At 38.9% G+C, this 12,918-nt stretch overlaps 1 protein-coding gene across 4 annotated transcripts in view; it reads right to left on the reverse strand.

Moving 5' to 3' along the window:
• Window positions 1-10,942: 10,942 nt before the first annotated feature.
• LOC106868646 (MYCBP-associated protein) overlaps window positions 10,943-12,918 on the reverse strand; it is a 53,385-nt gene continuing 51,409 nt past the window's right edge. For all 4 annotated transcript variants that reach the window (XR_016244942.1, XM_089365785.1, XM_089365783.1 and 1 more), the window contains one exon: window positions 10,943-11,659. Coding sequence is in view for 3 of the 4 variants with exons in the window: in XM_089365785.1 (XP_089221911.1) it covers window positions 11,594-11,659 (66 nt within the window). In the remaining variant the exon portion in view is untranslated. The remainder of the gene's footprint in view (window positions 11,660-12,918) is intronic.

A 12,918-nucleotide genomic window follows, 5' to 3' on the forward strand; every position in this document is an offset into this window, starting at 1 on the left:
TATAATGGGATATAGTTGTGTCTCCTCAGGTGATATACAATCGCTGTCCCCATTAGTAAACCTTTGACTTCGATGGTAACACATCCAACTGGCTCCTGTGAATCTAGTAGACGCTAGCTGTTCCATTCCTCTCGCTCTCATCGTGCCTCTGCACGCTCGACATGAGCGGTATTTGATACACTGGCTGTCCACTTTGTTTCACATGTTAGGTTGCACATGCTAAATTTTATTATATCGCAAATACACTTGCACATACTCACATACAATTACCCACACACACACGTATACACAACTACATCTCTGGGCATCCCCATACACACACACACACACACACACACACAAACATACCCACACACACCGATCAACAAATACATTCACACCCATACATACAAGCACATACATTTATCTACCCATATTCATGCACATAGGTATATCCTTGGGCACTCCATCGTATATATACACACACATATACAAACGGGAAGGTTAGGTGTGGTGAAACAGAATAAAAATTATTATTTTTATACACTATTCCATCTTGAAAATGCATATTTGGCGCGGTGGTTACACCTTGAAATTTTTTCATCATGCTCGTTCACTAAATTCTCATCACTCAGCAGTATATTCAATGTTTCCTCAAGGCAAAGGTCACATTTGTCGGATAGCGAATTACATGGATGTGCATTTTTTTCATTATTGACCATTTTACTTCAGTCCTTATATGAGGTCTGTCAGTGAAGTTGCGTGTCGTCTGTTTATTTTTCGGAATGACGAGATGTGGTTGTGATAACGGACTTTGAATTGGTTTTCCGTGGTACCTATCTACACGTATTTATGTTGGGATGGAGATTGTGCATTTGTATACTACGTTTTTTTGGACACATTGGTTCATGAGCAGACAAGCGAATTTTCTACGGCATTTGCAGTTATTTGTACTATTATTATTTTTATGTTTATCTGGTGACATTTTGATTCTGTTTTCCTGATGTTCCGTTTGGTTGTTAGTGTCTGAAGCATTGTGGAATCGGCAATCTTTTTTCTTGGATCTTTTTTGATGATTCATCTCAATTTTATTGCCACCGTCTATTACGTTATCTGAATTTTTGCAGTTGTTTATTTTTGTTCTTGGCCTTAAACCCTGTGATGTTTTTATTTGTTTACCCTCTGCCAGCAGACGTTGTTTGTATGTTTAATTTCCTGTTGTTGTATTTATGTATGTAGTACTCCATGTTGTAAGATGTTGCGTACGGTATTTTCTCTGTGTGCTTGTTGAATAAACGCTAGTATTTATGTGTCTTAGGAAAGCATCTATTTAATGCTGCAATGAATTGCTTACCTATCTTGGACGATATTTGGAGTCCAAAAATTGGATTATACCACAGGACCTCCGAATTTTTGTACCTTTTGTTCGGTTCCTTCATCCTATTTTGCGAGTTGTTGTGATTATGTGCGTCTGTATTCCAATTGTTATTTGGAGTTCCGTTATTTACAAACTTGATTTTTCCTTTATATCCGATCCTAACCAGCGCTTCATTATAGTATGGTGCATGTTGGTTGAATATTTCCTCTGTGGCCGATAATCTTAATATTCTGGTAGCTATGTTCTTAATTATTCTCTTGGTTATGGATGGTGGATGACTGGAATTGACATTTATATATCTTAAGCACTCATTAGTCTAGTGGTATGGTTCATACATGACGCTTTCCAAATTAAAAGTTGTATCTAGAAAATTTACCTTACAGTAATTACAGTCTACAGGCCGAAACGTCTAAAACATTTATGGAGTTCTTTTCTATATCTTTCTATCTCAATTTTTGTACAGTTTTTCAATACGAAAAGAGCATCGTCTCTGTAGAGACCTCTCCTTATCAGTGGGAATTCGGATTTGACCTGGGATAACACATGAGAGCAAAGTGTTCTCTCTCTCTCTCTCTCTCTCTCTCTCTCTCTCTCTCTCTCTATTTGGGGATTTACAGGATCATGCTCAAAGTGGTATCGTCATTCGCGCGTACCATCTTTGCTACTTTCACCCACCTTTTATTGAATCTTTCATGAGACGAAACTTGTCTCTCTATTCTCACCTTCCTATTCAGGTGGTATTTAAAAAAGTTGATGAGCGATTGGCCAGAGAGGAAAGTGCTTGTCTCTAAACCTTTCGCTTGAGTCCACCATACACATTCTTTCACCATGACCACCAGTACGATGAAAACTGCCTTGCCTTCCCGGTTAAGAGAAGGTGGCGGAGCAATTTTCACGATGGACTCGGCCGACAACCGAATTCGTCCCACACGTGACAGCAGCCGTTCGGCATAAGCCCATAGGTCCGAAATAGTTGGACACTGCACGAGTGCGTGCAGAACGGTTTCGTCGCTCTGACTGCATGTTGGGCAAGTCGGTCCGGTGTATCTCGAACCGTGCCTGTAAAGCTTATCTCGAACAGGTGTGCTTCCCGATAGCACTGCCAGGCCAGGGATCTCTGGTGATTGTCCATAGGTTCCGGTCCGAAAGTTGTCCTGAACAGGCGGGTCAGGTGTTCCTCGTCGACGCCCAGATTCTCCTCGAGAACGTCGTCGCACCTCCCCTCCACTAATCCTCTATAGAAGGCCTTCGTGTAATTGAAGTCGCACAAGTTTGCTTCCGGTCGGCAATGTCACTTGAAAGCAAGGCCGCACTCGCAGTACCATTCGCCTAGGTCTCTGTTTGATCCACGACTGCAGTTCGGCCAAATTGACGAGCTGAGGGAAAGCGCGCCGCACAAACGGCGACCACACCTATTCACCGGCGACTATGAAGCGCCGGAGATGTTGCAGTCTCAGCGCATGTCTGCACATCATCAAACATGGCATAGATAGATAGATAGATAGATAGATAGATAGATAGATAGATAGATAGATAGATAGATAGGTAGGTGACAGACAGACAGACAGATAGATAGATAGATAGATAGATAGATAGATAGATAGATAGATAGATAGATAGATAGATAAGTAGGTAGATAATCAGGTAGGTGATAGACAGACAGGCAGGCAGACAGACAGATAGATAGATCATACGTACATACATTACATACATTACATACATACATACATACATACATACATACATACATACATGCATGCATGCGTACTTGCGTATATATGTACGTACATATGCTTTCACTTGCAAAAAACATTAACGTGCTCTAAATACACTTGGTGTCTGGTGATGATCGCGGATATCCTTTCGGCTGCCAGCGTAAAACCGCGAATTAATTGTGTAGGTATCTGTATAAAGTCACATTTATGTGTGTCAATGTGTGTGTATGTGTGTGTTCGTGTGTGTGTGTGTGTGTGCGTGTTTGTACGTAGGAACGTTTGCGTGAGCGTGCGAGCAAGCAAGCGAGCGAGCGAGCGAGCGAGCGAACGTGTGTTTACACAAAAAATATATAATGATTTTCTATGGTGTATTTAGAAAGATATGAGTACATATATAAAGTATATATAAATATTTATAGGTATAGGCGAAGAATACTATTTGCAACACCTGGAGGAAGTAACTCACCATCACCAACACGACTCGTCCGCCCACCACCACCACCACCACTGCTGCCGCCACTACCACCGCCAACAACAACAACAATACTACCCATCAACACCACCACCACCACCACCACTTTTTTCATCAACACCACCGTCATCACCGTCACCATCTCCCCCCCCACACACACACACACACATCAACATCATCATCATCATCACCACTATCACCATCACCATCACCACCACTACTACCAGCGCCGCCACTTCCATCATCACCACTACCACTACCACCGTCACTACCACCGTCACCACCACCTCCACCACTACCACAACTACCATCGCCAACACCGCCACCACCACCATCACTTCCACCACCAACGATACCACTGCCACCGCCACCACCGCCACCACCACCACTACCACCACCACCACCACCACCACTACCACCACCACCATCACCTCCACAGCCACCATCACCATCATCATCACTGCCATCACTAACACCACTAGAACCATCATCACCACCACCATCTCACCAGCATCAACATAGCCAACACCACCACTTAATGTATCAAGACCCCATTACAAAAAATTAAAAGATGGCTTCCTATATAGTGTGATTTGGAAGCTTCTCCATATCGTCTTCCAATAATCTTCCAGCTAAAGGTAGGGAGCTGGCAAAATGCTTAGCCGCATTAGTCTTTACATTCTGAGTTCAAATTCTGCTGGGTTTGACTTTGCCTTTCATCCTTCGGAGGTCGACAAGATAAAGTACCATTTGCACATTGGGGTCGATCCAGCTGACTTACTCTTCCGCTTGATATTGCTGGCCTTGAGCCAAAATTTGAAACCAATGTTCATCCCAGCCTTCAACTCTACAGCTTTTTAACTGGGAATATTCTTCAGATCCCATGGAGGTATGGAAATCCAAGCTTGAGAATATGGAACTCAATCACTCACAAGTATCGTTTTCTATAAATAAACATGGCCATTTTTTTTTTTTCTTCTTTAATGATTGTCCTTCCTGTTCCATTCGCGAAGCCATACCTACCATCAATATCTTTTGAAGTCATATTTGCACACATTAGTGATGACGACGACGATGACGACAACGACGACGACGATGATAATTTCGACAGTCTGGTGACAGAGATAGGGGGAAATATTGGGTAAACCTACGAGGTGGAGTAGGAGGAAGCGTCTGGAATCATAGAAGGGTTAAGAACCCCAGTTCTGTTCTCCCACAGACACACACACACACTTCTGAATTCTACCTGCCTCCCCTCAACCAAGATGGATGGCTCTGTCAGTAGAATTCCTGCTAATACAGCTACACGATATAAACGCCACATGCATACACCAGAACACTCCCCAAAATTTCTTTCTCTATTCCACCTATCTCACCACTTTCCTTTACACTTATTTTCTAATGATATCATGTATTTCTGATGAGGTTTAATTCATTTCAAAAGTAGTATAAGCTAAAGGCCATTGCCATTTTGTTTTCCAATCCTGTGTTGTTTAAAGTATTACAACCACACCCACTTCTAGCATTGAAATAGCTCAGAAGAATAATCTTATCATCCTTTGACAAGTTGCTTATAGGTCGTTTAAAATAAAAAGGAAGAGACAGTATTTCGGTCTCAGAATGACTCATAGGCGCACATAAATGCACATTGATAGATATGAAATGATTGCTTTCTTGTAGGAGATGCAAGGAAACTAAGTGTTCTGATTTGCCAAAATGAAGCTCATGTAAATATTTGACATTTGATGTTTTGATTACAAGACCTGCACCATAATTTCTTCGCTTTCCAATTTAATTTTCATTCTAGAAGAAATTATATCCATAAAGCTCTTCAGTGAATTGAACATGATTGCAGAGATGTGCATCTGAGATACCAACAATATCCATATCAAAGCAAAACAATGCCTTTTTTTTAATGTATTCGTCTATCTGAGCCTTTTTTTATATGATTTTGTGGAAAATTGTCAACAAATCATGAGAGCTTGTAGCTAAGTTCAGGCTAAACTTATCTATAACAGATATTACAAGGGGGTGCTGAAAAGTTCCTGGCTTTGAGTAAACGAAAATACAGGAGGATCAGTTAATTATGATTTTATTAAACATACTACTCTCAGGTTCACACACTTATTGCAGCTGTCCTTCAGTTTTTCTAAGCCCTGTAAAAGAACTCAGAAGGTTAGGCCTCTAACCAGACCTTTTGCAAAGAACTTTTCAGTACCCCCTTGTAAATATTTTGCTATGTTGCCACTTCTAAATAAACAATTTCAGTGTTGGAGAACTGATGTGTCTTATAAGTGTAAATGTACCTCCATGAACATCTCTGACTAATGGAAACCCCATCTCGATGCTGCTTTTGAAAATTGCAGTGCAGTAAAGAAAACAGTCAGAAGATTTTTACAACTTATAGTAGTAAAACTTTATCTACTTGAGAAATCTTACAACATGAAGCCAAGCTATGTGCATAACACTAACTGAAATGCATCTGATAAGAAAATATATCAGATGCAAAATTGCACATGCAAAAGTATGTTGCCCTATATTCTTTGACAGGAAGGAAAGAAATGAAAGAGGATTCACCATTTGCTTTCAAGAGCATTACCTCACTGTTAGATGTACTATCCCACTCAAACTGTTTATGGAATACTAACAGCATAGAGAAAGCAAGTCAAAATAGTTATATGCACAACATATGTATCTGCACAACATATGTATATGTATGTGTAACATATCCCCCTACCAGATACATCAGAACATGATGTCACATTTGAGGAGAGATAGAAGTATTATTAACCAGACTGGATTAATTTACTAACTTTTTTATTTTGTTTCTCTTTGGGATACCATTAGTTTTCCAAATGTCAAACGACCAGATAGTTATATCCTCTCATGAATGGTGACCCAATATGCTCAGCAGAATCCTTGCTTGATCTCGTCAACATGTTGCTCATAGAACAACTTTATCCAACTCAGGGCAACAAAGCTCAAGTCAAGAGCTTTGTTTCACACTAACCATGAAAGTGTTAAGTGCATACCATAAACAAATGGTGAAACCAGGAGTGGTTCAGGAACTGGATTCAATCCTCTGTACTGTATTCCTCACCATGAGGAGAGCAGACAACAGTAGTCATCTGAGAGCTAACACATACAACCAAAGTCTTGATTGCAGGTCACAGCCAGGCATCAGGCCAAAGAATTACATTCAGCAACCATTGTAGTTTCTTGCTGCTATCTAGTTGGCATTATGAAGGGCATCCAGCCATAGAAACTATGCCAGTAGAAATTGGATGAAGGAAGCATCGTATCCGAAGAAAGCAATAACAAACAAGAACTAACTTGAACTGTGATGACCAGTCAACTCATACCAGTGTGGAAAGCTGTTGTAAAGTGATGACAGTGATGATGATGATGGTGATGATGATGATGGTGATGGTGATGATGACTGATGATGTTAATTTTATGGAGCAGACAGCAACGAGGTAAAACTGAAAGAAGCTCATCGTATATGTATATGTGTATGTATGTTTGCATGCGGGTGTGTGTGTGTGTGTTTTCTTTTTTTAATGAAATAGTTGTAAATGAGCATCACCATCATACAAGCAGTGTTATTCATTTTGAGGCTTCCATGTCCAGCAATGGGGAAATATTACCATGCTTGGAGACGAATGAGAGTCGGCAACAGAATGGACATCCAGTTGTAGAAAATGAACCTCGTGCAAGCATGGATATTTGGGTATTGAAACAATACTGATGATACATACATACATACTCACACACACATTCATAGAAAGAGAGAGAGAGAGAGAGAGAGATAGCGATACATACAAAAATACATACATACGTACATACATGCATACATACAGACAGACAGATACATACATACTCACACATACACATAGAGAGCGATATATATATACATACAAAAATACATACATAAATACATACACATACATACATACATACATACAAACATGCATACATACATACATACATGCATACATACAGACAGATACATACATATGCATACATACTCACACACACACACACATAGAGAGAGATATATACATACAAAAATACATACATAAATTCATACACACATACATGCATACATACATACATGCATGCATGCATACATACATACATACATACATATACATACACACACACATATATACATACATACATACATACACACATACATGCATACATACATACATACACACACACATACATACATACATACATACATACATGCACACATATAGACACATGGAGCATGTACCATGTACTACTCATTCAACCCATACTTTCACTTGTAACTATTAAGCGATGATAACAAAATCTTAAAAGGCAAAAGAGCTGCTAATATGCGGATGACCTTCTTACATCTTTCACTGACATTTTCTCAGATCTACTTAAATTAAAAGAGTTGCAAATGAATTAATTAATAAATCAATAAAGTATTAAATAAAGCAATTTTAATTAATTAATTAAAATACATAAACAAATTGAACTTAATTAATTAATCAACAAACGAAAATATAGCAATTGAAAATTTTTAATGAAATATTCTGACAAATACAGGAATCTGTTTTATGTATTTAAAGAGATGTTTTCTGTTGGTAGCTTTGTTCTCTGACAGCAGGGAACCGAGGTTCAAATCCTATTGGATCTTTGCTTTATTTCTTTCTTCTTGGTATTTTCTACTTATTTGTTCCTATTAACATTGACTGACTGCTTCTTAAAATTCAGATGTTTGCATGACATGATGGGAGAAATATTTCATGGAAATATATTCTTCCTCATACCAATCACACACAACCACACACACACACACACACACACACACAAAATGTGTGCCTGTGTCTTGTATACTTGTGTGTAGAGGTGTGTTTGAGATTTTGTTCTCATAATCTAAGATGATGCAACCAAGTTGCACAAATATGCTTCTCAAATCTAGCATGGTTCAGCTTGCATGCATACAGGCACACACATATACACACAAAATACATACTCACTTGCTCACACACACATATATATATACATACATATATATATATATATATATATATATATATATGGGTGTGCATATACATAGTACACACAAATATGCATGCATAAATATATACATATATCCACATATATTCATTATGTATACATTTCCTAGAGATTCTTGATTACATTCAAGGATGACACCTATCCAATAGACAAGCCTTCACTTATCAACAACCAATTAGCCAACTAATGTGATGAACTTTCTCTCTCTCCCTCTCTCTCTTTCCTCTCTTTCTCAGTCCTTTTCATTCTTTATCTTTCTCACTGCCTCTCTGTTTCACACACCTCTCTCTTTCTCCCTCTCTCCTCCATTGTTACTATAATACTCTCTGCTTTCCTACACCTACCAATTCCTCCTCCTCTCACCCTATAGTCTTTTTACAAAATATTTTACCAAATTCTTTTTCCTTAGAACTGCCAAATACTTGTTCTTGAGAAATCCCTAGTCAGGCTATGCTTGATCTGCAACAAAACCTTGTGCACTGCTCATCTCTCACAGACTAAAGAAAAAATAAAAGATTTATTTAGTAAATATCTTACCAGTTGTTAGGTTTGATCATGAGAACTTTGGGATAGTGCTTATCTTAACATGTCACATTGTGAAGGCGCAATGGCCCAGTGGTTAGGGCAGCGGACTCGCGGTCGTAGGATCGCGGTTCCAATTCCCAGACCGGGCGTTGTGAGTGTTTATTGTGCGAAAACACCTAAAGCTCCACGAGGCTCCGGCAGGGGATGGTGGCGAACCCTGCCGTACTCTTTCACCACAACATTCTCTCACTCTTACTTCCTGTTTCTGTTGTGCCTGTAATTCAAAGGGTCAGCCTTGTCACACTCTGTGTCACGCTGAATCTCCCCGAGAACTACGTTAAGGGTACACGTGTCTGTGGAGTGCTCAGCCACTTGCACGTTAATTTCACAAGCAGACTGTTCCGTTGATCGGATCAACTGGAATCCTCGACGTCGTTAGTGACGGAGTGCCAACAACATAACATGTCACATTGTTGGGCCTAATTCTAATGTGGACATCTAGAAAATTCATCAAAGGAAGACAATAACTAAACAACAACAGCAGTTTTCATCAAACCCCAGTACAGTTATTATCTTTCTTAATTATTGTATCAAACTTGCATTTAAAAAGCTTCCTAGACAACATAGAATTTACAATGATGGCACCACAAGCTTCTCCTAGGCTTTCACTTTTGCCTTTACCTTCATCACTAGATTCGTCTTTTTTTCCATCTTGTTCTCTCTTTCCGTCTTTCTGCCTCCTTTTCTAGTCCTTATAGGACATTATTTTCCATTAGTATTACTTTTACACATCTTGTCCTAATGTTATCTCAAAGCCATATGGTCCTTTATTTTAGGGAACCTGTGGACGAGGTAGACTTTGGAAGATATGAGATGAGGCGGTGAAGCATGATCTTCAGATGTTGAGTCTCAGGGAGATGATGACAAGTGATGAAGACCTCTGGTGATTTGTTGTGCTTGAGAAGACACGTCAAGCCAAGTGAAATGGTAATCCTGGACTGCGCTGGTGACTCTTGAAAGGCACCCAAGCTGGTGACACATGAAAAGCACCCATGCACTATATTCTTGGAGTGGTTGGTGTTAGGAAGGGCATCCAGCCGTAGAAATCAAGTTAAATCGGACTGCAACCTGGTACAGCTCTCAGATTTACAATTCCCAGTCAAAACTGAATGGAGCGCCACTGCATAGTGCCAAAGATCCCAGCATCACCATCAAAATGCAAGACCAGATGCTACATCAGCTTGGGTATCAAGGACCCAGAGCTTTCCAACGTCCTTCCAAAATGCCTGAGGAGACCTGCATGGTGTGGATGTAGGTGCAAAAGCAAAACTAGAGCTCCTCCTGTTAAGGGGGTTCCAGATGAGCCTATCTCATTGCAAGAAACATAGGCAAGAGCAGCAGCATCAAACTCCCTCATTCACCAAATGCCACATGTCAGGGGAGGCTTCAAGTAATGGTGTAGCACAGCCAACGGTGGTGCTCCAGCATGGCCGCAGCTTTAAAGAATATATTATATATATATACACACACGTTTCTGCGTCGTAATTCCTTTATTATTTATATATATATATATATATATATATATATATATATATATATATATACCTACAAAGATGTACATACACACATGTAGGTATGTGTAGAAAAATAGATAGATGAACAGACAGGTAGACTGATAAACAGAAAGATAACCAGTGTGATACATTAGATAGATTGGTGAACAGATAAGCAGATAGATCCATTAACATATTTAGATGTAATCATAAACAGTAATTAGCATGTTGTCACAAACAAAATATGAATACTCAACAAATACAGTAGAATGAAATATTGAAATATTTTATTGAATTGTAATACATATATTTAGCCCAATCTTTCATAAATTCAAATTTAAAGAACAGAAGAAAGATCTTGTTGTAGTACTTAAAAGATGGAAGACACACACACACAAGCACACATATCACACACACACACACACACATACACACGTGCGCGTGCACACTTATCCGCACATGCACATATATATATATATATATATATATATATACACAGGCATACAAATACATACATGTAGAGATAGATAGATAGATAGATAGATATATGTATATATTCATATATATGTGTGTGTGTGTATATATACACACATATATGTATATATACCTGCATATATATTCATATATATATATATATATACATACACACATACACGCACATGCACACTCACACAAGCATAACGAAAGTGTACTCAATACTGAATTTAGAGTAAATAACATTCAAACTCTTAGATTTTACGCCATTGTTACTCTAAGTAGAAATGTGAGACTCAGAGTAAAAAAAAAAATGCGAAATGTCAGTTTTATTAATCATTGTTATGTGTGAGCATGCGCACGTGCGCGCGTGTGTGTGTGTGTGTGTGTGTGTGTGTGAGAGTGTGTGTAATTTTCTGTCATGCTGGCTGATAAATTCTTCTTAAGATTGAATTTCATTAAGCACCTTTTCTATGTTATCAATTGTCCGGACTAATATATCATAGACCTACAAAATAAAGAAGATATTCATAGTAAAATTGCCCAAGATTGTATTGTACTTGGTTAAGTCATATTAAGTTCCAAAATCTGTAAGCATGTTTTTGTCTTGTAGAAAGAACTTTACGCTATAAAGCAAAGATGGTGAGAGAAAAACGCATGGTTACTAAACGTGTTTCTTCCATCTTTTATCTTTTACTTGTTTCAGTAATTTGACTGTGGCCATGCTGGTGCACCTCCTTGAAGGGTTTTAGTCAAATAAATCAACTCCCAGAGCATATCTCCTTTTAATCCTGGCACTTATTCTATTGGGCCTGTTTGCCGAACCACTAAGTTACAAGGACGTAAACACACTAACACCGGTTGTTAAGCAGTTGTGAAGGACAAACATAGACACAAAGACACACAAACAGATATATATATATATATATACATATATATATATATATATATATATATATATAGAGAGAGAGAGAGAGAGAGAGAGAGAGAGAGAGAGAGAGAGAGAGAGAGAGAAGAGAGAGAACATTTGCCATATTTCATTCCATATCATGATGACGGCAGTGGTAGTGGGAGAAGAGGTGGTGGAGGCAGAGGTATCCATGGCAGCAGCAGAGGCACCTGTGGCAGCGGCGGAGGCACCTGTGGCAGCGGCGGAGGCACCCGTGACAGTGATGGAGGCATAGGTGCAGGCACAGGCACAGGTGGAGGTGCAGGCACAGGTGACAATGCTAATGATCATCATCATCATCATCATAGGGATGATGGTTATGATGATAATGATGGTGATGATCGCCTCATTCTCAGAAAACAGAATTGGAATCTTCTTTTTGTAATGTTAAATTCCTTTGATTGACAAATACCAACCAAAGTTTAGTATTTGTCAAAATATTCTAAAATGGTTGAACCATTTGTAGAATTACAAAAGAAAAATATTGAATTTACTTGGACAAAATGTTCAACAAATGCAGTCAAGAATTTCAAAAATGCAATTTGTGAAAAATCCTGTTTTGAGACTACTTGATGCCAACAAAGACTTCATATTGACAACTAATGAGAGTGAGTATTCTATATCAGGAATTTTATTACAGGAAAACCAAGCAGTGTTGTGTTATATTTCATCAAAGAGGTTAACGCCTGCTGAATGTCATCATTCAAATATTTGTAAAAAATGCAAGCATGGATGTGTGGTTAAGAAGCTTGCTTCTCCAACCATGAGGTTTCGGGTTCAGTTCCACTGTGCAGCACCTTGGGCAAGTGTCTTCTACC

This window comes from Octopus bimaculoides, chromosome 18 (genome assembly GCF_046866305.1).
Source record: "Octopus bimaculoides isolate indiv1 chromosome 18, ASM4686630v1, whole genome shotgun sequence".
Taxonomy (NCBI): Eukaryota; Metazoa; Mollusca; class Cephalopoda; order Octopoda; family Octopodidae; genus Octopus; species Octopus bimaculoides.